The sequence below is a fragment of the Anguilla rostrata genome, unplaced genomic scaffold, assembly GCF_018555375.3.
Source record: "Anguilla rostrata isolate EN2019 unplaced genomic scaffold, ASM1855537v3 scaf0945, whole genome shotgun sequence".
NCBI classification, from domain to species: domain Eukaryota; kingdom Metazoa; phylum Chordata; class Actinopteri; order Anguilliformes; family Anguillidae; genus Anguilla; species Anguilla rostrata.
The window spans coordinates 54,580-81,699 of NW_026986311.1; the positions used below are offsets into that span (position 1 = coordinate 54,580).

The window sequence follows — 27,120 nt, forward strand, 5'->3', positions numbered from 1 at the left end:
CAAAAATAGTCTTTAGGCAACTAAAAAAATCCATCACAGATTAACACATGATGATGAAACTGATGATAATCATCATCATCATAATCATCTTCTTCATCACAATCATCATCATCCTCATCTTACTCATCTTCATCATCATATTCATTATCGTAATCATCATCATCATCATCACCATCTTCATCATCATAACGATCTTCCCCTGTCGAACCTCTGCAGAGAACCCTTGCCAGGTCAGCGTAACAGGGCCGGAGCTGGTCCAGACGGGGGCGGAGGTGATTTTGCGGTGCTCCACCGTGGGGCCCTGCCAGTACAGCCCTGAGTGGCGTAGGTCGGGGTCAGTCCTGGCCTCTAGTAAAGGCTCCGACACCAAGGGTGCAAAAACAGCCCAGCTGAGCTTCAAAGTGGACTGGTCACATAACGGGGTAACATTCTCCTGCTGGCCGTCGCCGAGCAACCACGCGTGCGCCTCCAGAAGCATCACGCTGGCCGTGGGAGGTAAGTCAATTTAAATTTTTGTTTTACCTACGTTTTACACATAACTGATATCTGAATTACCCACAATGCTGTTGATCCAGTCTCTGTGCATTTTTATCCATATGCCTTCTTCCGTAGTTTACAGAAAGCTTTCTTCTTTATCCCTTGTGTTCTGCATGATACATTTATTACGAACAAATGGCAAACTACTCCAATATTTGGGTTCTCCTCCTCAGAACCACTGAATGTGCTTGTATCAGGGGTTTAGGATTAGGGTTCTCCTCCACAACGAGCACACTCCTGTCTGGGAGACCAGGATTAGGGTTCTCCTGCATAGAACCAAGCACGCTTGGGTCAGAGAAATTGGAGGGTGTACTCTACAACATCGATCATGCTTGGGTCAGAGAATGTAGGATTAGGGTCATGAATGAGATGAAGAAACCAGAAACTATGTTTTTTTCCCTTAAGATTCGCCCAAAGACACCAAGGTGAAAGTTGTTGATTATGACTGTCACGTAACTGGTAGGGAGGACCCAAACGCAGAGTAAGGAAAGACAAACTCAAAAAGGGAAAATTAACAAAGACTTTACTTACAAAAAAAAGGCAAACAGGGAACAGAAAAGGCCACGATGGGCAAAACAACTCAAAAAATTCTTAGGAACAAAAAAACACAGAACAGAACACAGGCAGGCAGGGTACAGGCATGTGGGACGCACAGGCATACACATAAAAGAAATGCAGGCGGGGAAAAAACGGGCAGGTACATGCAGAAACAAACACAAGTCAGAAACAAACACAAGGAACCAGCACCCGAGTCAAGGGGACAAAGAACTTAAATATACAGGGGTAACAAGACACAGGTGAACTCAAAGAACAATCAAACCAGAAAAGGAGGGGATAACAAGACACAGGTGGGAACAATGAGACACAATCAGAAAAAATAATTCAATAATTGAAAGCAATAACACAATTAACAGGGGAACAAGCAGGACACAAAACAGAATGCCTCCACCACTTTAGTGGCTTTGTGGTTGATAGATAATTTGGGAGACTTTTAGTATTTTTTTTTTGTAACTATAAATATGTGTTTATATTTTTGACAATATTTTCACCTTTCCCTGGCCACATAAGTGTGGACAGCAGCGATGGGGTGACAGCGTGACTCCCTCGATAAGAAAGCAGATTTTCCCTGCCTCACCCTGTGTGAAAATACAGCCCATGTCTCAAAAAGCCAAAACACACAACTTGCTTTTTCTCATGATCAATAGTTTAAGGAGGCAAAGCCTTGTGAAATACTAAAACACTCATTTAAAGAAAAATGCTAATACGAAATGCTAAAATAATACATTTAAATTAATTCATTTTAATAATGTTTTAAAACATGTGTTTAAATGAAAGGGTAAATCAGCAATTCCTAAACTGTGGGTCACAACCCCACATGGGGGTCACCTGATTTGAGGATGGGGTCACCTGGAAATTTAGAAAATTTTGAAAAAACAAAATAAAATAAATTTTTTTGTATCTCTAAAATATATGGCTGTACGCTGCAACATGTCAAACATCACAACAGCCCAACTACAATAAAGCAAAGAGGTGTTGTTAGGCACGAGGTGTGTGTGTGAGTAGGGTGCTGGGGGTCACGTGAATTTGAGAACATTCATTTGGGATCGCATCAGGAAAAATTCTGGGAACCCCTGGACTTAAATGCAACTTTCTACGAGGCAGGATGCCCTAGCACAGCGGAGTTCTTTCCCCTGTTAATCAGTGTTGAAATGGGATTCGACGGGGGTGGGGGTGCGGGTGTAAATTCGGCGTGTCTCTCTCATTTTGTGGCAGATGCGCCCAAAGCGTCCGTGCGAGGCGAACCCAGGAGGCGAGGTGAACGAAAAGACGAACTGGATCTCAGCTGCGAGGCTCGGTCCAACCTGGCGTGACCGCCTATGCCTGGTTCAAGCTGACGGGCAGGGGGGTGCGGGAAGTGGGCCAGGGCCCGGTTCTGACCCTCAGGTATCTGTCGGAGGCGCACACGGGACAGTACCTCTGCAGGACCCGAAACGAAATCGGGGAAGGGAACTCGAATGTCATCGACGTCACTGTAAGATGTGAGTGCCTCTCCCTCATCTGTCCGCTCTACGAGGGCCTGTTCCAGTTATGTCACCTGCCTATCAACCTTTCAAGGCAGGGCTGACCCCACCCTGCTACTGGAGATCGACCATCCCGTAGGTGGTGGATCTCCAACCCTAACGAAGCGCACCTCATTCAACAGCTAGAGATCTCATTGAGCTGCTAATCAGCAGAATCAGGTGTGCCAAATTAGGGTTGAAACGAAGACCTACAGGACGATAGATCTCCAGGAATAGGATCAGGCAACCCTGCTTGGTGTACTATCACAAATATGTGAAAATGTATGCATAGCATGTTCTGAACAGAAAATGTTAATGCTGATGTAACAATCACTGCTGGTTATTAAATGCCATGGGGTTCTAAAACACTGGCTTTGAATTTTGAAAAAAACATTCCAAAAAACCTTCAAAGTCGCCAAGCAGTTAATACAATGGCAGGCATAAATGCGGTAAATGTGATTAAGGGTTGCAAGCATTCTCATGCAGCTCATAATGCAAGTGCATGTGTCGAGGGGATTGGTTATTCATCAGATTAACTACATTTCCAGCGCAAACTAGCCTACATAACAGCCTGCATTTGTAAGGTCGTTCACAAGGGTGCTGTCTGTTGGTTTGGTTCTTCAGTTACCTGCTTCCTGTTTCAGTGTATTGCTGTAATTCACTGATGGCAGGTAAATATGGACAGGTGGGAAAACCCATTATTGGCTGAAATACTGGACGACCTTACCAACGCTGGGCTGTTGGCAACCGCAAATGTGAAACAAACGTTTTGCTGAATTCATACAGACGGATCCTTCAGTGTTTTCTTTTTTACACACTTAAGTACTTTTTTAATCAGACCTCAGTACTTTTATACTTCAGTTCTGATAAATGTGTGAGTGAAACGTGAAATGGGTTCTGTGTACTTGTATGCAGACAAATCTGTGCTTTATTATTATTATTATTATTATTATTATTTTTATTATTATTATTATTATAAGTACAAATATATATTACTACATAAATATACTCATTCTCATTTCTGTCTCCATCCGGATGGGCCCAGAAAACCAGTGGTTATTCACAATATGTCCAGCAGGGGGCAGCCTGTCAAAGGAAGCGCTGTGGCCTTGATGTGCCGCAGTCAGAGCTATCCTCCCATCCGGAGTTACAAGTGGCACGTACAGAAGGACAACGCAGAACCTTTACTCAGACCCGGGCAAAATCTTACGATAGGCTCCGACGAGGAAGGGATCTATTACTGCTCCGCGAAAAACGAGATCTCAAGCAGCAGCTCGGACTCCATAGAGATACGTTTCGATCGTGCGTACGTGCCAAAGTTGGCTAAATCTTCTCTGCTCTTTACGCATTACTATGTGCAGATAAGCTCTGGGTCGCACGTTTTGAGCGGGCTCTGATAAATTTCAAATACTTCAGATGCTTGTAAAAATTAAACCAATTCACGAAAGTGTACAATGAATATGATCCAAAGGACTCTGATAGAAATACTGTGTCACACGTACATAAGGTTGCCAGATGTCAGACGGTTTTGACCAGACAATATTAAATTACTGTTCTGTATAATTGATTGAAAATTGGCTGTTAGAAGATGGAATTCATTACAAACTATTTGCACTGTCACACTGTTTGTCCTCCTTTCCTACTCTAAGCTTTAAGCTGCCCTGTCACCAATGTGGGCATGTGCATGCTGTCACCCGTGTTTTAAAATTAACTCACAACACCAGAGATGGAAGTTCACCACTTAACCCACCCAACCCCAATCCCACAGGATTTCAAGCTATTTCCCCGCAATGACGATTATGCTACGTTAGTCAATATTTATAATACCACAAAAAAAAGAAAAAGAAAAAGAAAAAAAGTGACCAGAATTTTTCAGCAAGGAATCTGCTCTCCGTGTAGACGTCCTGTCCGAGTGCTGTATTTAGAGTCCCAGTGCTCTCCGTGTAGACGTCCTGTGTGAGTGCTGTATTTAGAGTCCCAGTGCTCTCCGTGTAGACGTCTTGTGTGAGTGCTGTATTTAGCAGTCCCAGTGCTCTCCGTGTAAAAGCGTCCTGTGTGAGTGCTGTATTTAGAGTCCCAGTGCTCTCCGTGTAGACGTCCTGTGTGAGTGCTGTATTTAGAGTCCCAGTGCTCTCCGTGTAGACGTCCTGTGTGAGTGCTGTATTTAGAGTCCCAGTGCTCTCCGTGTAGACGTCCTGTGTGAGTGCTGTATTTAGAGTCCCAGTGCTCTCCGTGTAGACGTCCTGTGTGAGTGCTGTATTTAGAGTCCCAGTGCTCTCCGTGTAGACGTCCTGTCGTGAGTGCTGTATTTTAGGAAGTCCGTAGTGCGTCTTATCCCGTGAGACGTCCTGTGTGAGTGCTGTATTTAGAGTCCCAGTGCTCTCCGTGTAGACGTCCTGTGTGAGTGATGTATTTCGAGTCCCAGCGCATTGTGAATACTCAGCCTGTGACTGTTATCGATCTGTGATTTACTGTTGGAGTGTCTGTGATTCACCGCTATGGTCTGTGACCCACAGTCACAGCGAGTAGTTCAATATAGTGGGTAAAGAACTGGTCTTGCAAACTAAAGGTTGCAGGTTTGATTCATGGGTGGGGCATTGCATTGCACCCTTGAGGAGTGCACTTACTCAACTGCTTAAGTATTTATCCAGATATATAAATAGGTACAATGTAAAAAAGCCAAAGTTGAGTAACTTTCTTTGGATAAGGATGTCTGCTAAATGCCCATGGGAAAAAAAATGTAAAATGATTCGAAAGGCTAACTTTTCTCCTAAAATCTAAATCTAATGATTTTTCCATTTTTCTATAATCTGTACATGACTATAAAAAAACCAGTACAAACTATTTTTTGGCATTATGGGTCTAACTATGTCAATTAGTTGTGTTTCTCCATATTACATTACATTACATTACAGGCATTTAGCAGACGCTCTTATCCAGAGCGACGTACAACAACTGCATATATTCCATATACAGAGGTGGGTAACCCGGCTTCAAAGAGTAAAAAGACTGACCATGTATTTGCTCCATCACCATGCACTAAACCAGCTGATTACAATAATTAGGTCTCCTATCATGCTGAAGAGTTATGCTAATTAGAGACAGCTGGTTTAGTGCATGGTGGTGGAGCAAATACATGGTCAGTCTTTTTACTCTTTGAAGCCGGGTTACCCACCTCTGTCCATATAGATTCCAAGGTATTTTTGATCATGAGTGAGGGAAGAAATATGACAATGCTTGGATTAATTAGCAATAGAGAAGCTTGCTACACTGCCTTTTAAAAAACAAATATTTTTCTTCCAGATGCTCCTAAGAACACCTCAGTGTCAGTCAGTCCCTCTGGTTCAGTGTTAGAGGGCAGCTCTGTGACTCTGACCTGCAACAGTAATGCCAACCCAGCAGTGCAGAACTACACCTGGTATAAAGTGAATGGGACAGAGATGAACACTGTAGGAACTGGACAGAATCTCACCTTCAATGTGACTGAGTCCAGTGGCAGTGAACAGTACTACTGTGAAGCACAGAATGAACATGGCAAGGAGAACTCGACAACTGTACGGCTGAATGTGACATGTATGTTCCATGCATCTATTATATAATTGTTTAAATCATATTATAGTTATATGTGTGCAGCTGTCATATTAGTAACTGTGGATCCTGTGTTCAGACATGCCTCAGATCTCTGGTTCTGGGAGCTGCAGCAGAACTGCAGCAGAGATCAGCTGCTCCTGTGAGAGCCGTGGGAATCCCTCTCCCAGCATGGAGTGGCGTGTGTCTGGACTGCGGGTCACTAACTCTACTGAGAGAGTCATCAGGGAGGAGCAGCTGGGGAACACAGGCCTGAGGAGCTCCCTCACCATGCGCCAATCACAGGGAGACACGCCCACTCTCCTCTGCGTCAGCACCAACACTCTCGGCAACTCCAGCCTTCAGCTCCACCTCCCGTCTCCACAGCAACACTCAGGTAAATGGAAGCACATTTCTTTTTTTAGCATATTTATACATCTCACACTAATATACAGAGGTGCAGCTTTTGATGGTTTTATTTAAGGGTTTGTAAAAGTACTGATGATGACGCTGTAACTGTGCGAATATATTTTCTTCTTTTCCTCCTGCAAGTGACATTATTTTTAGGTCATTGTATTGGTGGGCAGGGGTTCATTTGATATCCCACTCAAAATGCATTTTGTTCCTTTTTGTTTTTGGAATACAATAAACTTTTGAATGGCAGATTTTAGAATACAACAGTTTTTATATTCCTCACAATACCATTCTTCAAATGCATACATGGTTGAATAATTATTTCAGTAATTCATAAGTTCATTCATTTATTAGTGGATATTTACTAAAGTAATAATGCATGTATTATCTTAGAGAGAATGGAAAGAATGTTATACATTTTGCAGGCTGTGTCTCCACTGTAATTAGGTGAACATATACATATATTTTTTGAAGTCTGTTTTTCGGTATGTAACTGACATGTCCTTCATGCAGGATTTACCTCACTGCTGATTGGTGCAGGTGCCAGTGCTGGTGCCATGATGATGATATGCTTCATAATGCAGCTCATTCTAAAGTAAGAGAAACTGGGGCCTATAAAGTCAGTGTCAGTGTAAAAGGAAATTTCACTGTAATTCCATGTTATTGTGTGATATTACTCAACCCCACTGCTGCTGTCATCATTTTTAAACTGAGCTCATGTAGATGTGTCCCTGTCCCACATCCAGAACAGGCCTCTAAAACTCCACGTGTTGCTATGACACAAAGAGTGAATGTGGCAGCTTGGCTCAGAAATTCAGAGGTACTTTCAGGAGAATGGAAATTCACGACCTGAAGAATCAAAATATTTTAACTCGCACTTTTCAAGCCAAACCATATTATCAGTGGACAAATCCATGTAAACAATCGGTATTCTGTATTGTGCAGAAGGGGAGGCAGTTCACACAGCAAGGTGTGTGTTCAGAAGTCCCACAGAGGGGCAGTCCCTCTGAGCATTTCTAACGTTCGTATCACATCACATGGTGTTTCAGGTTCATCTTAGCCAATCATCATTTGTTTTATGTTCACTGTTCTCCTAAATAAGGTTAACAGGGTTAGATTTACTGCTGGAAAGAGAGAGAGCCCCCCCCCACACACACACACACACACAACAAAGCAAATCAGCCATTATGAACTATGGGCAATATTGATCAGTCATGTTAATAAAAAATATGAACATCAATAAAATGTTAACATTTGAACTCCTGCATAGCATTAAAATTTGATGTTCATGGAAAGTTCCCCTTTAACCTTTGGTGGAATCTATCAAGGATATTTGATTCAATAAGATTGAAGGTCATACATTCAGACAGACAGCTCATTAAAGTGTTACCAACATTTTACTGCACCCTGACTAATCCAGTGGAGATGTGTTGTTTATTTCACTATGACCTACAATTCTGTAGGTTTCCAGTTCTGTTTATGACGTTGTTTCTACTTTATCGGACACAATCCACAGATTCTCTTACTCTGGTTTTGTATGAAGTTGTGCATCTAGAATCTGTAAGACCTGAATTTGATTAAATAGAATTAGAGGGGCAGAGTACTCTGGCTTTTATGAATAGTTTAAAATTGGGAGATGAAGTTCTTACCCTGATTCTAAAACACATTTTCACTGTTGGATATCTGTAAACGAGTGAAGTCTGATGATGTCAGGGCCGGTCCTAGGATTTTGGTGGCCTAAACAAATCTGTTTGAGCGGGGGTGGGGGGTGCTGTTGGATTCTGTTGAGCGGGGTGGGAGGTGCTGTTGGATTCTGTTGAGGGGGTGTTGGGGGATGGGGGGGCAGTTCGCTTGGTGAAATCCTCCTTACATTATATTGTTATGAAATGGTCTGTTGCCATTCCATTTAATTTATAGCTCTAGTTCCACAATAGGGGATGAATAACGTAATTAGGAAAATATCGTTATTTACCTTGATAATATTGGATCGTGTGGCACCCCCCTGTGGTCGTGTGGCCCCCTAGCGGTTGTGGCCCTAAACAACCGCATAGATCGTTTATGCCACGGGCCGGCCCTGTCTTTTAAATAAGTCTTTTAGGCATGAATGAGGTCCAATCATCATGATTAAAATCATGTTTTTTTTCAGGATTAAATTTCAATCCACTGTTACATATTATCATCATAGGACTGATTTGTCTGTATGTGCTGACTGTTGGATTTTGTATCCACAAAAATAAAAGGTACAGTCATCTTGATCTTACTGCTGATAAAATATATCATTACCATAGTCTCTGACCAGATACTGAGAGGCAATTATGCTTTCAGTAAAATATTTTAAAAGTTGAAACTATCCCATCCAGTAAATGCATGTGGCTTGCAGAGACATACTGGATAAGCAGAGGCAATAACACATTCTCTCTCTACTCTGATTTCCACGTCTCCAGGTTGTCTAGAAGACTGAAGGTGAGTCTCACCATCCTTTCGTCTTCTTCCTCTTCTGAAACACTCTGCAGCTCAGCCTGATTTCACCTCTATTTTACATTCACACCATCTGTGTGTCTTTTCCTTTAAAGGGAGGGAGGGACGGGGACACATATGCCAGTCTGCAGCTCCCCAACATCAGCCCTGAATATGACGTGCTGCAGGTGAGCAAGTGTGACACTGAGAAATTTACACCAGGGGGCGCCACTATGCTCATATTTATGAAAATGAAATGTATGTAGATTCCCTCAGTATCAGAGATGTGTGTAGTAAAGACAGGATGAGACCTGTATTTGTTTTTAATCATTCAGTCCAAGCAGAGCAGAAAACCTCACAGACTCAGTTGAAGGGCTAAAATGCTCTTTTCTTGCCTTAAATGTTGATGCAGAAGCCTTTTGTTCTTTTCAAAAAATGGAAGTCTTTAGCCATCACAGTGAAGTGTCCAGACTAAGGCTGAATCCACTGATCCTCCAACAAGTTCACTTGGCATCGCTCTCGCCTCCCACATTCGATGCAGGCATAGTAAAATTTTAAATGGGGGATAATATACAAGTCAGATCTTTAATCTGATTGGTTATCACACTGGTCACTTTGTTTTCTTACCTCTTGTCGCTAGCTATCCCAACATGCCTTGCAGAGGCAAAGAATTGTCTCTCATTGACAATGAAGAGAGGCGATTACAAATTGGCTTCTCGTCTGAGGATTTTTGGCTTCACTGTTAAAATTCAAAGAATGCATATATAATTGGAAATATGTTTTTAATTTCACGAGTTTTTGCAGAGTTAATTTTGTAATAAAAAAGGTTTTTCCTCTTCATATGAACATAGGCACTGCCCTGAGGCTATGCCGGTTCGTGCATTGAGTTGTTCCTTTAAATAACCATGAACCTGCGTGTGTGTGTGTGTATGTGTGTGCTGTATATGTTAGATAAAAAACAAGCATCAGAAACACACAGGGACTACACAAGAAGAGAACGATGATTATCAGAACCCTGAAGATGGAAACAGACCAGATTCAGGGGCTAATTAAAAATGTGAGCATGTTGTGTTTCTTTTAAAGCTGATTTATTTTTGCTTTAAAAACAAAACAAAAAAAACACCGAATGTTGAGGGTAATTTCTATCTATCTGTCCTAAGAGCATTTTTATGACTTGCAGAGATGTTTATTTAGTATTTATCCTGGAGAATAGAATTTTTTTTTTTTCATTTTTCATTCTTTTTACAGAATGAAAAATTTTTGTACACTTCACTTGCATCTCTTGTGCTTTAATGACTGTATGCCATAGGTTGTCGTGTAAATTTGGCTGCTGTCTGTTTTTGAGAACACCAAATCAAAATTGCATCCTCATGGACTTTCAAAGAATGTTACATTGTGCTCTAGGGATGTGATACGTTTTGAAAAAAGTCCCTTGTCTCTCTCCTGAATTTGAAAAGCTGGTTTTCAGTCATTCTGCATCTTATGGTTCAAACAGTCTGCTGAAAATCTTAAAGTAGAAAGACTAATATCAATTACTGATTTCAAACATGGAATTCATGACTCAGGGACTGACGTATGCTCCTGTTTTTAGCCTCTGCTCTGCTCTTTAATTTCTATTATACTATTGTCTCACTGCACATTTGTTGTTTGTAACTTCATTGGCAACTGTCTTAATGGGTAACTCTGTATTTTATGTCAGGTCCCCCTTGTAAAAGAGATCAATCAGAATGGGGTACTGCTGGTTAAATAAAGATTAAATATATATTTATTAAACAAATGTTCAATCTTTATTTAATATTTAAGTGTACAGGTGTGGATTTACTGTTCAAAAATAATCAAATTCTGATTTGATTATAAACTGTCTACTAAAACTGTCTAGGTTCATATTAGAAGCTTTCTTTAAAGTAAAAAAAAAATGTTTTTAGTTTACTTGATGACCGCTATTGTGCTCCCATATTTAATTACATTTTGTACAATTACTTTGACTCATTTAGCACAACAGTTTCAATGTGCAAAACTCTTAACACAGAATGCTGTACTGTTCATTTTGGGTTCAAAATGTAATGCAGCATGCAAAATAAAAACACCAGTGTCAAATCAGAGAATATTATATGCAAAAGTTTATCACAGCACCAGAACATTAGATATTTCAAACATTGCTGCATTTTCAATATACAACAGTCATCATCAAATAATGCTGCCAAACACAAAATCCTTCTGATCAAAAACGAGTTTGAAAGTGTTCCTCATAACGCAAAATGCTATACTCCTAATCTTGGGCACAAAATCATATATAGCATGCACAATAGAAACAACTGAACCAAATTAGATTGTACTTCATGCTAAAGTTTCATAGTGTAACGTTCGGCGTGGAAAACAGAGGCGGCTACGGGGTTGTTAGTTTCCGAATTGCCCCATCGGAGCTTCGCTATATTGCACACATCGCTTAGTAACAGTTCTAAAGATCTGTCCCGTTCGATCGGGCGAACAGCTTCATTGTAGCCCTGGGACGCCCTGATTGGCTTAATTCGCTGCCCTCGGTGCACCAATCACCGGACATTAGCGAGAGCCAATCGCAACATCAAGCACACATTAACAACAACACAAAACTAGCATTACTTACAGCGGTATTCACAGCGACATTAACAACACTACTATACAAAAGCACGAGGGTCCAACGAACACAAATACAACGAAGTTAGCTAGCGCTACATAAGCGACTATTAACAGGCTAAGCACATTTAATAAAACAAACACGATCATGCATTTACAAATATTTACAGATGGCCACAATAGTGTCAGAACAGTGCATATGTTCATCGTTGAAGTTTAATTATTGGTGCATTTTCAAATACAACGGCCATTATCAAATAATGTGGTAAAAAACAAAATACTTGTTAGCAAAAAAGACTATGCCTAATGGTCATTTCCTCATAGGTACTTGAAACTATGTACAGCAAGCATCCCCTGTGATAGTCTGCAGTACAGCGCTTGAGTTTTTATCAAAGACAAACAAAATATTAGATTAGATTATATGAAGTTTAATCATTAAAGAAAAATCATACAGTAATGCAGTACTGTAAACACAACTGTATTGTACAGTAAAAACAAAAACAGTAAAAGCAAAAACAGTTACAGTAACAACAAACTTTACGGTAAAGTACAAAAAAAAATAATGCTTAAGCAGCATTTTTGCCTCTCCACTGCATTTGGCCACAGAATTTCGTTGACGTTGTATCTGATGTCTTCGTTGGCAAGACAGCGCTGGTAAAATCGTTTAGAGTGCCTTATCCACCCCTGACACTGCTGGGCTGTAATGTCATCGCATGCCTCATCCATGGCCTGAAGGAGCATTGCCTGCTCATATGGACGCCTATCGTATACCTTCCACCTCCAGGCCGAGAAAAACTCCTCGATGGGGTTCCGAAAGGGGGAGTAAGGTGGAAGGAATTTTGATCGGAACTCTGGTTTACAGCCCATCCAGTCTCGCACAGCCAATGCACGATGGAAGTTTACATTGTCCCAGACAATGATGAACACCATCTGAGCATTTGGCTGTAAGAGACGGTTGTGCAGCCCATCCAGAAAATGTATGAGGCGCACAGAGTTGTATGCCCCCAGCAGAGGGTCACAAGCCTCAACTCCATTTTGGGAAATGGCAGCACACATTGAGATGTTGGCTCCACGCTGTCCCGGAGCATCAACAGTGGCCCTCTGCCCAATCACATTCCAGCCCCAACGTCGGCGCTTGCTGTGTCCACGTGTCACTAAAGACAACGACGGCATCCATGTACGCAGCGCAACCCTCTAGGCCCGCCAACACCCTGTTCATGAGTCTCTGAAACGTCGAAGGAGAATTTTTTTGCGCTTTACCAACCAACACTGACTGTAACATAACGACTTGTTCATCCTCCGGCCGATTAAGAACTTTAGCTAGTCTCTCAAACAGCACAAAAAACGTGTCTGGGTCTTTTTCAGAAGATTTAGGGATTGGACAAAGATTGCGGGTGACATCAAAACCAGAGGAGCCAGAATTCCCATCTAAAGAACTAAGTACAGAAGCCTCAAACCCAGGTCGACCTACCAAAGATCGTCTTAGTACTTTGCTCTTTAAATTTCTCACGCTCAAGCCAACTTATCCTGTTCAAATTGTAGTTTTGCAAACTCAATTTTCTCCTTTAAATCTTGTTCGGATTTTACTTTTCCAACTTCAAGCCTTAACCTCTGCATTTCAAAGTCATGCTTGACTGTCTCTAATTGCACCTGGTCCCGAAACAACATCTCATGTTCCAATTCAGACTCACTCTTTTGAGATGGCAGTGCAGCTGGCATGGGTGCTAATGACGTAATGTCCTGTTCGGATGCCAATTGAATTGCCATGTCTCTTAAATCACCTTTTTTGTGTGCAGATGCTACAGTGCCACCCCAAAACACTACTAGTTGACTTAATTCAGCCTTAGTAAAGGACAAGAATACACTGTTTGACGGTTCCCTTCAAAAACCCTTAACTTTCCCACTCTATGGCAGCACTGAAGCAGAGAAAAAGAAAAAAACTCAGTTCAATTATTCTCTCCACCCGTACGCTCAACGGCGTAACAATTTAGAAGGCTTTACTTCAACTTCAACCAAGCTCCTTCTAAAACAAACACAATGCCACGTGTGTCAAAAGAAATGTTTTTAATATAGCCTAACTCAAGCTCAACGTTACAGCAATTCAACTCAATTACGCTATTCCTTCTGTGATGGCTGCAGAGCGAGTCACACAGACAGGTCGCTGCGCTAAGCCCAATTCACATCATTTACCATATATTTCCAAGTACATTTATACATATCATTTAAAATAACTGGCCACATGGTTTCTGTTTTTCACAATCCTTTATTTACTTTCGTTTTATTAAGTGAGTGCACGCACTTAGTTTAACGTTAAGTTTAACATAATGTAATTGTACCGCGGTTGTTTGTATTACCTGCTTTTAAGTTTCATTCCTGCAGACGGGTCCGCCTTAAAAGGGGTCGCGGGCGGAAACAAGGAACATTTATTTGGTTCCTAGTGGGAGGGCTGATCAGTCCACTGCATCCATGGCCTGAGGGGACCACAGGACCCACGGCCATCTTAAAATTATTATTAAAATGTATTCATTTTCTTCTTTTAAAATTATTAGTCAACAAATGCAATACAAATATTAACTATTATATGTATATTTTGACAAATTTGTATATTTGTCATTCCTCAAATACTTGTAATAGCTATTATACATATTTATGTCCTTTTTTCCCCTGTATTTTGGTGCTGGCCACCATTATATAAATGAGTATTTTGGGCCCCTTGGTCTGTCTTGTTTTGGGGTGCCATGGTGTGAGTCTGTTAAGCTAAAAGGTTCTATAATTGTCTATCTGCCGTATTTTAGATCTCTGTATTTTAAGAGGCAAGAGCAGAGCTAGAGGCATTTTGTTATTTGAGCATTTCATACTTCTTTTGTTTTTTTTTTTACATGTTGGTTTTTTTCCCTTGTTTTGAGACATTTTTTTGTGGTCAACCTGTGCTGGGAACAATAAACCCCTAACTTTTGCACCGCTACTTCTGTCTCTGCGCCTTTCTCTGGTACGTCCATTACACTTCAAAGGGGCTATCCAAACATTACATTACATTACATTCATTTGGCAGACGCTTTTATCCAAAGCGACGTACAAGAAGTGCATTTTCATGATCGTAGACAACTGCTGAACACGGGTTCAGTAAGGTACAATTACTTATTTTGTACAGCTATTTCTAGCTGAGAACAATGAACACTATCCTGGTCTAACATCTGCAAAGCCAAACTAGGCAGAAGATTAAGCTAGAGTATTAGGACAAATACAATTTACCAAGAAGTGCAGGGATGGGGCAACATGTAACAAGTGACAAGGAAAAAGGGTTTTTTTTTTTTTTTTTTTTAATATATATATATACACAGCATGGTGGTGGTTATTCTAGGTATAGTCTGAAGAGATGAGTCTTCAGGCCACGGCGGAAGATGGATAGTGAAGGGGAGGTTCGGAGAGGGACGGGGAGTTCGTTCCACCACTGGGGAGCTAGGGTGGAGAAGCTCTGTGATCCCTTTGGGCGGGTGGGAGGGGTTACAAGACGCCCTGCTGCTGCAGAGCGGAGTGGTCGAGTAGGCACATAGAATTGAGTCATGTCCTGCAAGTAGATGGGGGCTGTCCTGTTGGCGGCAGTGTAGGCAAGGGTCAGGGCTTTGAATCGGATCCTGGCAGCGACCGGTAGCCAGTGAAGTGATCGCAGCAGAGGAGTGACGTGGGAGAATTTGGGGAGGTTGTAGATGAGCCGGGCAGCGGCATTCTGAATCATCTGTAGTGGCTGTATGGCACAAGCTGGCAGGTTTGCAAGGAGAGAGTTGCAGTAATCAAGGCGAGAGGTCACCGTAGCCTGGACGAGCAGCTGGGTGGAGTGCGTCGTCAGGTATGGTCGAATCCTCCTGATGTTGTATAGGAGGAATCTGCAGGACCTTGATGTTGCCTTGATGTGCTCCTTGAGGTTCAGTTGGTCATCCAGGACCACCCCCAAGCTCTTGGCAGAGTGAGAGGCAGTCACTGTGGTGCCATCAACCGTGATTGAGAGTTCACGAAGCAAGGAGGTCTTGTGCGGGAAGAAGAGCAGCTCAGTTTTGTTGAGGTTGAGCTTCAGATGGTGGCTGGCCATCCAGGTGGAGATGTCAGCCAGGCAGGAAGAGATCTTATCATTGACCAGTGTGGCCGAGGGGGGGAAAGAAAAGAAGAGTTGTGTGTCATCTGCATAACAATGATAGGAAAAACCATGTGAATTAATGACTGAACCAAGAGATCTGGTGTATAAGGAGAACAGCAGAGGACCCAGTACAGATCCCTGCGGCACTCCCGTAACAAGTGGATGAGAAGCAGAGGCAGACCCCTTCCAGGTGACCTGGTAGGTCCTATCTGCAAGATAGGAAGCGAACCAAGACAGGGCAGTCCCGGCAATTCCCATCCCAGCCAAGGTGGAGAGGAGTATTTTATGGTTGACCGTGTCAAAAGCTGCAGACAGGTCAAGAAGGATCAGGACAGAGGAAAGGCGTGAGGCTCTTGCAGTGGCAAGTGCCTCCGTCACAGCTAGGAGTGCAGTCTCTGTTGAGTGCCCAGATCGGAAGCCAGACTGGTGAGGGTCTAGCAGGTTGTTCTGATGGAGAAAAGAGGACCCGCACTTGCTGGTCTGCACAAGGCAAGCACATAAACAGCTCACCAGTACTTCCTGTACCACACTCGCCACTGATAGGCCAGAACGCCAGCGCACATCCGCGCCTACATACAAACCAGGAAGCAAACACTAGCTCTGCTTAATGCGAATCGAGAGAGCTACATGGCAAACCGGTTATAACACTTTACCCATGCTAATTAAATATCAAAAAGGGATATGTTTGTGACCCACAAACAATCCTGGACGAGCCCCCCAAATTCATGTGACGACCCGGCTCAAGGACCGACACATGAAACGGACACCAGACTTTGGTTGAAGGAAATAACAAGTGTTTGTTGAAAAAGAGAACAAAACCAAACCAAACCGAAACCAAACTAACTATATCAGCGTCAGTAATCAGTGTGCATGGAGGTGTTGGGTGCCTGAAGTGTTTGGGTGTGCTAACTAAAGCATAAAAATGTGTACGGGGAAAAAGTGCAGCAGCGTCTGTGGCAGTCAAGCTTCCAGCTGGTGGAGAGAGAGAGAGTGAACACCCATCATCCTTGCCCTCTTAAGGACTGCGAACAGCTGCGTGCAATCAGGACTGCTACCCCCGACAGCACGCAGCACCCCGGCCAACAAGGGCAAATACACAGACAGGTGAAAACAAGAGGGGAGGGGCGCACGCAAGGCCTGACAGCGCTGAATGGACCCCCTGGCGAAGTTGGACCCTAGGCACGTGCCTAGTTTTCCCAGATCCGGCCCTCGAGACCAATGGGCAGGCCTACTCACATACATACATAATACTAATGTGATGTCTAGGGCATAATGTCAACCAGTCTACACATTTATAGAGGTTGGGTCGCTAAAGTATTCGCTACTGTAGTATTGCAACATTGCTGTACACACATACCTGAACATATTCCACCCTCAAAGCCTTCACTCTATCTTCATTCCTTAGAAAAGGCACTAAGTAAATTTGTTTCATTGTGATTTGGTGCTTTTTCAAAGTTCGCCCAATTGTTGTTAGGCTGATTGAGTGGATGTTTTGGAAGATTCCGTTATCTGCCAGAATGTTTTGTTTGGATTTTCTTGATCCGTATGTCATTTCTTTGAATCGCCATGTCTGCTAGTGCCCTCTCCTGGCAGAGGCAGAGAGAGTGCCAGTTCTCAAAGTAAGGTGCTTTTCACAGTTCACACTCACCAGTAATGAAATATACTGTATACAACACAAATCAATTTTACAACACTGTATTTATAAATATGACTGTACAGTAAATTACACAACTTTACAATTACTCTTAATTTCATATACATTTGACCTTTTCAGTTTCTCACATACTCACTTACCGTTAGACCTCTTTAAAAATCTGTCATGGTGCCGTTACCTTTCATTTGGCTCAACAACGCTCCCAGCTGGCCAGTTTTGACCCTGTCCACATGGCGACAAGCCTCAATTTCATTAACCACGACACATCCCCCAGCCACGAACCACAACCACAACCACAACCACGACCACAACCACAACCACAACCACGACCACAACCACAACCACGACCACAACCACGACCACGACCCCGACCCCGACCCCGTCCACAACCCTGTCCTTCGTTACCAACCTCAACCTCACCGACCTGCTCCCTGTTGTCAGAAACTGCCATTCAGGTTTCTAAGCAGCCTTTTATGTAGCAGTGAAGAGATTATCAATTGCGTTGCAATGCTACTCACCTGGGCAAGGTTGTTGGAACTACTGAGACATGACTACAAACACCTGTTGAACTGATTTAGTAATCTGCATTTGTAGTAATAAGCATTTGAACATTGTTGTAATATTAGGTGGCTGTATTCTGAGAATGGAGCATATCATTTAGAGTTTGGCACTTTATATTAACATTTTTGCACTTCGTATGTCAGCATTGGATGTAGTATCTTAAGGTAAGAATTCTGCAAGTCAGTTTAGCACTTTGCGTTAACAGTTTTACACTTTGTATGTCAGCATAGGATGTAGTGTCTTAGAGTATGAATTATGAAAGTCAGTTTGGCACTTTGCATTTTGAGTTTTGTACATTGAAATTCTGCTGTGCAAAATGAGTCATAGCAATCGTAAAAAACTGTAATTAAATAAACCATAACAAAAGTGTTTGCTTGTTTCTCAAGGCAATGGGAGTAAAATCCACTAGAGGTAGACAAATATCCTGAATGGGCCAAAAATGACAAAACTGGAGATTCTAAGCCCGGGAAGTCACACTTCAGTCCTGGACGGTCGCAGTGTGTGCTGGTGTTCGGTGTGTTTCAGCACGAGTGTTCAATTGAAGTCTTTGATTGGCTTAAGTGTCCATACACTCCTTGTTCTCAAAGACTTAATTGTTTGCTGATTGCAAGGGGGCCATCAGTAACTGCAGACACTAAATGGTAAAGGGACTTTTATAGGGACTGCATTTATATAGCGCTTTTATCCAAAGCGCTTTACAATTGATGCCTCTCATTCGCCAGAGCAGTTAGGGGTTAGGTGTCTTGCTCAAGGACACTTCGACACGCCCAGGGTGGGGTTTTAACCGGCAACCCTCCGACTGCCAGACAATCGGTCTTACCTCCTGAGCTATGTCACCCCACTACAGCCCCACTACAACCCTCCAGGCCTGGCGTTTCACACCTCTTTTGGAAGTGGTACAAAACAAATGAGTTCTGTGTGTACAGAGCATGACGTGCTTAGGGAAAAAAAAAACTTATTAAGCAATAAAGAATCTTATGATCACAGCCATTACACTTGAGCGATGATGGATTTCAAATCTATGCTTGCTGTTGTTTAGAGTTTTCCTCATTGTTCAAGGAAAGCTGAATTCAGATACAAAGCGACTTATGTGCATGCATTCAGGAATAAAAATTTCTATTGAGATAAACTGTATTTGTGTGAATGAAAGCTTGAATTTATGCAATCTAGATGCACTATAAACTATATTATTAAAATGAATTGTTACTAAAAGGGTTTTTTTTTTCCACTTTTCCATTTTTGTGATGTTTGATTTTTAAGGGAGAAGGCGGACAAAAAAAGAAGTTTAAATCTATGTTTTGTTTTTCTTTGCCACTCACAGCCTATTCATATGGATACAGGAGGCAAAACTGAACAGTGGTACACAGAGGTGACAGCGTTCAATAAGTTCAATGCAGTTAGCAGAAAAACTGAGGATATATTGACAGTTGCATATATTTAATAAAATTGCTAGATGAACACCTCCCTCCAGAGGAAAAGAGGCATGTAAAATTCTTTCAGTATATCGTACTCAAAAGACAAAACTGATCTATTTTATTTTTGTTAAAATTTCTCAATCGCATGACTGGACAAGTTAAAAGTAGAAAATAACCCCAAGGTTTGTCTGACCCTTCAGATGACTTCCCATATTCGAAAGCCCTTTAAACCTGTATGGACTTGCATGATAATATTTGCAGCCTGTTAACAAGCTCAGCAATGTGAAAAGCTTCTGACTTGCTAACAAGCTACAGTTGGGAAAAGCTTCTGTCTGAATTGCTGGCAAACTGATGTTCGTGTTGCTAATACTTTAGCTAGCTATTACAGTGTGCCGGCAAATACAAGAAATCATTCATTTAAAATCAACATTTTACCTCAAGGAATTGTATTGTTTACTGTTGTGGCTTATCTCTTGGTTTAAACTGAACTGCACCATATTTATTTATTTACTTATTTATACAAGTAAACCTTATGGGTTGACAGGCAAGGGGGCAGTGGGTGGGGTGTCTAGATGGACCTTCATCTTTATAAATTGTGTGTGTACCTGTGTGTGTGTGTGTGTTTTGGGGGGATTAAGGATTATGGACATGCTTATTGGATTAGGGTGCCCTGTTCACAGGACAGATTACACACAACGACACCGTCAGCACACTGCTCCTGCTATCTGGACTAGAAAAGATCACTGGTGTCCCCTTCTGGAATCCACTGTTCGGACTGGTTCCGCTTGACAGGAAGTTTTCCCTGAAGGCTAAATTCTATTTTATCAGTGTCTAACCTTACAGAATGTGAAAGATAGAATTGTACATATGTATTTACATATGTTTTCAAATACAAATGCATATTTGTATTTGACCCAGGTCTGGTGTGCTTACATGTGTGTGTGTGTATGTGTTTGAGTGTGTGTGAGCGAAAGATTCATTTTTTTTTATTGATAACCTATTTTAATCACCTGGACATACTTTGATAGAGACTTTGAATACATTAACAATCAAAATTGTTAATGACTTTATATATTTGCAATATTTATGTATTGAAATCATAATAATTCTGTACCAGACCTGGGTAAAATACAAATACGTATTTGTATTTGTATGTAGATACATATTTGAAGTACTTTCAAATACATTTACACATGAAATATTTTGTATTTGATTTATTTAAAATATTTTATTGGAAAACCTGTCATGGTTCTGCATTTTCTGTTTCTGTTTTTCCCCTTTTGGCCGCCAGATGGCTGCACATCAGTTTTGTGTTTCAGTTCGTTCTCCCTCCCTGTGTTAATTGTATCTCATAAAAAACACGTTTTCAACGTACAAAAATGCCAAGTTACTCACACATACAGTACATACACCGTCTATAACTCATTCATTCAGACTGCCAAAATCCAGGCCTGAATTTCAATGAGTTCCACGAGGCAATTCGAAATGTTTGACACTTTGATCTGACACAAAGTTTGCATGACATTGTAAAATGGTAAGATTACAAAACACAGGGCCAAGTGACTTGAAAGAATTGAGGAAATATTGGGTAGCATTGCTTTGGAATACATCTTATTTCATTTCGGTGAGGCAAGATAGCCTATATTGTTTGTAGTACCGTAACTTGGCGTCATTTTGATATCAATACTTTCAATGGAAATGTATTTTTTATGAGATATAATTTCTTTTTGCAAAGCGTTTTATTATGAGAGTGAGAAATGCAAAGTGACCCTGTAAGAAACGGTTGTGGATTATGGCTATCCTTGTGTGAATTTGTAGAGTCTGATGAGCGTGTACAGTTTAGCAGTTTCGGCTAGCTATATATGTAAAACAGTGGCTGTGACAAAGGGTGTGGTGGCGTAAGTGTAAAAACGCATCAGAAACGCAGAAATATGGCCAGTGTATGTACTCACGGATTTGACGGCCATCCAACCAGCCTTGATTGACAAAAGAATCAGCAAGGCCGTAGAAATAGAGCTCCCTAGGTCGCAACTTGTGTACCCTTCTGTCCTGCTTCATTGTCTGTTATTTCGTGGAGATGCACTTTTAGTGTTTGTAAGGTTTATAAGAAATTTTGATAGGCTTATCTGCAGGTAGGAGTCCTCTTCGCTGTTTTGCTAATCTAGAACTGGAAAACTTGATAGTGGAGACATGTTGTTAGTGGGATAGGCGGCAGGAAAAATAAGGATGAGAAGAAGAAGAAGAAAGAGAAGAAGAAGAAGAAGAAGAAGAAGACGACGACGACGACGCAAATTCCCCTTAGTTTGGGGCTTAATTGTGTGGACATGTGAAGCTGTTTATGAAACCTGTCTGTTGAAATGGTGTCAGAATGTACAGAATTTAACATTTTTAAGGGCTGAATGTCTGTGGCTGTTGTGGTTATTTCTGTGGGGAACCCTGAAGAGTGCTGTATAGGTATGGGGCATGCCCCCGCCAAGGTGTAACATGGCGAGATGGCATCCCTGCCATCCCAATTATTGGTTTTAATTATTCTATCATTGTTCCCACATGTGCCTTGTTATCCCCTCCTTTTCTGGTTTGATTGTTCTTTGAGTTCACCTGTGTTTTGTTACCCTTGTCTATTTAAGTTCTTTGTTTCCTGACTCGGGTGCTGGTTCCTTGTGTTTCTGCCTGCGTTCCTGCTTGTGTGTGTTCCGCCTGCCCGTGTTCTGTCCTGCCTGTGTTCCGCCCTGCCCGTGTTCCGTTCTGTTTTTTTCAGTTCTTAAGAATATTTTTGTGTTTGTGGTTTTGCCCCTCATGGCTTTTTGTTTGCTCCCTGTTTGTTAAGTAAAGTCTTTGTTTGAATTTTCCTTTGGAGTCTCCGTGTTTTTACTCTGCGCCTGGGTCCAACCCCCGAATCCTTGACAAAACCAAATACTTTCACAAACAGTAATAAAAAAATACATTCCTTTAAATAAATGCTTTCCTGGGAAATCAAATACTTTTTCAAATAGTATTTAGACCCTTTTAGAAATGTATTAAAATACAAATATTTAAAATATCCCAGAGTTCTTTGTACAATACTCCTTGGGGCTAGGGGTTGAATTTGGGCAAGGGTAGCCTATGTCGGCAATTTTAAACAACCCATGTGCTGCCTCTAACAGTCAGTAGCCTAAATGCCCGTACATGTCTTTGCATGGGGAATGGCAAACTCAGACTTCTTGATAAGCTACTTGACAGTTTGTTTGTTCCAATGAAGTTAGTGGCTTTTACTGTATTTCCTGTGTATTTTCTGTGGTCAGAGCGTTCGGCAGCCATGCAAACAGTTCCTTCTTTTACATTCTGTAAGGTTAGACACAGATAAAATAAAATTCATTCGTACATACTCACTACCAATTAACAATGGAAATCGGTACAGTTCGACTGGGGCCATCAGCAGTCACCTGACCCATTCTAGTCAAAATACTGTCCTCTAAATTGAACAAAACGTTCAAATTTCAGAGCTGATAGGTTCTTGCATATCCAATGCTTCTCAAGTCTTTCAACAGCTTGGTGCAATTGCGTATGTTGCACTACCGGCTTTATGTTGTGAAAGTATTTTCAAATAATTTAATTAAATCAAACCCTTTTTATGTGAAAATTCAGTATTTTTAAAGACTCGCAAAATTTCTGCATTTTTATTGCTACTTGGCACTTAGTCGATCGATTAAATCAGTTTATTTCACAGTTAACGCACATCGTCTGGTTTCTAGGTTTTCGTTTTTAAGGCGAAAACAAAAACCAGCAGACCCTGGACCTCTGGGGATCAGGACCAGGCCACTCCTGATAAATGGTGCGATTTGTAAATTTGTTGGTGTCTGGTTTTTTTTGCAGCTGAGGACGGATTCCATGGCGGACGTGCTGAGGAGCCTGAACCTCCTGGAGGTGCTAGAGGAGTCCATGGAAAAGAAGGGGCTCACTGAGGTGAAGGAGGCGGTGGAGGACCTCTTCATCAGCAGGGTGAACATCGCCGTGGTGGGGGAGAGCAGCCCGGAGAAAACCGCCCTCCTCAACTCCCTCAGCGGCCTGGGGCCCGGGGACGGTGGGGCGGCCCAGTTCCCCTCCCCCAGCCCCCAAAAGGAGCGGACAGTTCACCAAAACCCTAAACACCCCGACTTCCGACTGTGGGACCTGCCCTGATGGCTCACCCTTTGACCCAGAGGAGTACAAGAAAGTCAAGTTCCTGCGCTACAATGCTGTCATCGTGACGTCCTCTCGGATGCGGTTTTACAGCAACAGCGCCCTCGTGTGGCGGGAGGCCAGATCGCTCCAGAGGGAGGCTGTGTACTTCGCCTTGCTGGCCTCTGAGCGCGACTCGCGGGAGTCCATGGAGCCTAGGCGGAAAGCCAGCCAGGAGGCGTTGGGGTCGGAGGGCCTGGCTTCCCCGAGGGTCTTCCTGGTACGTGGCACCACCTTGGAGACCCTGGACTTCCCCAAACTCCTGGAGGAAATGTGGCGGGATGTCCCGGAGGTCAAGGCTGCCGCCCTCCTCCTGGCCCTTCCGGCCCTGTTCGTCGCCGTGGTGACCAGAAAGCGGGACGCCCTCAAGGCGCTGGTGTGGGCGGCGGCCTCGCTCTCGGGTGGCGTTTCGGCCATTCCCCTGCCCCTGGTGTCCTCCACGGTGGACGCCGGCGTGGGGGTGAGGATCCTGAGCAAAGCGTGCGACTGGACGACGCGTCGCTGGAAGGTGACGGGGGCGGGACGGGGCGCGGCTCAAGGCGCCCTCTCCCGGGAGGTCACCAAGGGTGCCGTGAAGAAGCTGCTGGCGGCCGCAGAGAAGCAGAAGCCCACCGGTGCCCGCGTGGTGGAGATGGCGCTGCCCGTGACCGCCAAGTCCGCCAGCCGCTCCTTCACCACCATGTTCCTGGCGCTCAATGGCGCCATTGACGACATGGCCGCCGATGCGGAAAGGGTGGTGGTGGCTGCAGTCGGGGGGGCAGATTGAGGAACTGAATTCTTCGTGACCAATTTAAGAAAAAAACTTTTGACACTTGGCTAAACTGTGAAAATGCACTGCCGAGAAGGGGAGTTCTGTTTGTGTATATTTCCTGTCTAAGGAAGAGGGGCCATTATTAAGTTTCAGTCATTTTACGATAAGGACATAGTACATCCAGATTAACTGTAGCTGATTTCTAATCCTCTGTCACATCCAACTTGTAGGTAAGCAGCCACTTTTACAATTCTTTCATGGGTAAAGTTGTCTCTCTACCCCCCCTCCAGGTACAGGTATCAATGCCATTGCTACAACAGTTATTAACATTTCATTTGAATGTTTGTGAGTTTAGTAGCTTTTGTCTGTACTCTGCCTTGTTTCTGGTCTGGGAAAACAAATAGCAAGTGTTATCGCTTTAAATAGAAATTGACTTTGCTGTTATTGTGGCCTTTTGAGTTCAAAATAGAGGTGCATTGATCTAAATAATTTAGTAATTCCATTCAGGAAAGATATGCACTCAAGGTTTTCAGTCAAATATTCTTATTCAAAAATATTAACACCGTACTGTACATATTAATATTTTAGCAAATTACTAGTGGAGATACTGTGGAGATATGACGTGCTTTTGACTCAAATCCTGTGTGGATCCCTGCTTGTACAACACATCCTTGCGTAAGATGTTTATTTTATTCAGATGCTGATCTTTCTGGGTGTAATAGGAAAGAGTAGGCTGCGTAGATTGATCACAACATAGAATGGTGTCTTGGACTGCAATTAATTAAATAATGCTGTTTTTTTAATAAGCTGCAGTCTGCATTAACTGTGTTGTGAGCCATGATATGGCTCTACTATGCAAGGAGCAGAACTGGCACAGCCAAGAGCACTCTTTATATTTCCTGATTTTGGAAGGTTAAATCTTATATAAAACAAACAGTGAAAGTATTTTTAAGATTGGTGTTCTTCATCATCAACACACGTGACAGGTCCAACCTTAACCCACTTTCAGGAAAGGGGGTGGGGCAGGGGGCAGGGGGGGAAGGGGGGCAGAAGGGCAGGGGGAGGGGGGGGTTGCATTAAACCAGTGATCTGATGATCTGATTAGGAACCACAGAGCTGAGAATGACTCACTCACAGCTGTGGTACACCTACACCAAGACACACACAGGCATGCACACCTGCACACATGTGTATACTGTACATGAACACACACACACACACACGTACACACATTCACACACACGTATAAATGTATATGCATGCACATACACAGACTCACAACCATGCATACACACACACACACACACACACACACACGTGCGTGCACACCCATACACACATATTCACACACATGTATACATTACATTACATTACATTACAGGCATTTAGCAGACGCTCTTATCCAGAGCGACTTACACAACTTATTACATAGCACTTTACATTGTATCCATTTATACAGCTGGATATATACTGAAGCAATGCAGGTTAAGTACCTTGCTCAAGGGTACAACGGCAGTGTCCTTACCCGGGAATTTAACCTGCGACCTTTCGGTTACAAGCCCAGTTCTTTACCCACTGTGCCACACTCCTGTGCCACACGCATATGCAAGCACATACCGGCACACACCCATGCATGCATGCCAACACATGCACACACATCTTCACACACATACATACGCACATGCGTGCACATACACACACAGACATAGACGCACACACACACACACACACACACACTTCATAAGTGGGTTCACAGTGTCTTCTTTTCCAGATTTCTCACACTGATAAAGGAAGGTTCATCATGATCTCTTTCTGGGCCATGGTCCTCTTTCTGATTGGTGGTATGTACCTGCTACGACATCCTTGTCCCTGCACGTTTCGTTATGCCCTTGTCTCTGTCACTGACACACTTCACTCGTAAGCATTTTTATCCCCAGTAGAAATCGGTCCTTGTTACTGTACGCATAACAATCGGCATAGCAACCACGGTGTTACGAATGAACACAATGTTAACTTCTGAGGATTATCTGTCTGCTGCAATCCAACAGTGCAATATTAAGAACAGAAAATTCCACTTTAGAGGCAGACTGACTGCTCTAATGGTTCTCTCTCTCTCTCTCTCTCTCTCTCTCTCTCTCTCTCTCTCTCTCTCTCTCTCTCTCTCTCTCTCTCTCTCTCTCTCTCTCTCTCTCTCTCTCTCTCTCTCTCTCTCTCTCTCTCTCTCTCTCTCTCTCTCTCTCTCTCTCTCTCTCTCTCTCTCTCTCTCTCTCTCTCCTTTTCTACCGTAAGACTCTGCTTGCAGTTTCAGTAAGATGACGGCCAAAGAGGGCTCCTGTGTGACGGTCCAATTAACTCTGTCCAAAACGAAGCATTCTGGGTACATTGTTTGGTTGAAGGATGCCGTGTGGAGTGACACAGCAAAGGATTATGAGGGCACAATCGTGCACAGCCTCAAACCTGACAAACCCACCGCGAGTGAATTTAAAAACAGAGTGTCTGTGGGTTCCACTGGGTCCACTAGGGGTTTAATGAACTACGAATTGACCATCAGTAACCTGAGACTGCAAGACAGCGGAAAGTACATGGTTAGATACTATGATGTTAATCCTCTTTCTAGAGTGAGCAGCTCAACAATGAGTCTTGATGTTCAGGGTAAGTTCTTTTGCAGTGATATATATATACATATATGATAGAGGCCCCTTTATGTTCACCATCCAGTAGTTGTCTAATTGTCTACTGTAGGAAAAGTATTTGTCTGGTAT

The 27,120-nt window shown here is 42.7% G+C and overlaps 1 protein-coding gene and 1 pseudogene across 1 annotated transcript in view; both read left to right on the top strand.

Annotated features, from left to right (window-relative positions):
• The first annotated feature begins 2,246 nt into the window (after window positions 1-2,246).
• The window catches only part of LOC135246841 (B-cell receptor CD22-like), a 36,511-nt gene continuing 11,637 nt past the window's right edge, over window positions 2,247-27,120 (top strand). Inside the window, exons 1-7 of the mRNA XM_064320117.1 lie at window positions 2,247-2,276; window positions 2,381-2,576; window positions 5,901-6,170; window positions 6,265-6,561; window positions 8,725-8,818; window positions 9,023-9,041; window positions 9,152-9,223. Of these exons, the coding sequence (XP_064176187.1) occupies window positions 2,247-2,276; window positions 2,381-2,576; window positions 5,901-6,170; window positions 6,265-6,561; window positions 8,725-8,818; window positions 9,023-9,041; window positions 9,152-9,223 (978 nt within the window). The remainder of the gene's footprint in view (window positions 2,277-2,380; window positions 2,577-5,900; window positions 6,171-6,264; window positions 6,562-8,724; window positions 8,819-9,022; window positions 9,042-9,151; window positions 9,224-27,120) is intronic.
• On the top strand, window positions 23,050-26,824 carry LOC135246844 (interferon-inducible GTPase 5-like; annotated as a pseudogene).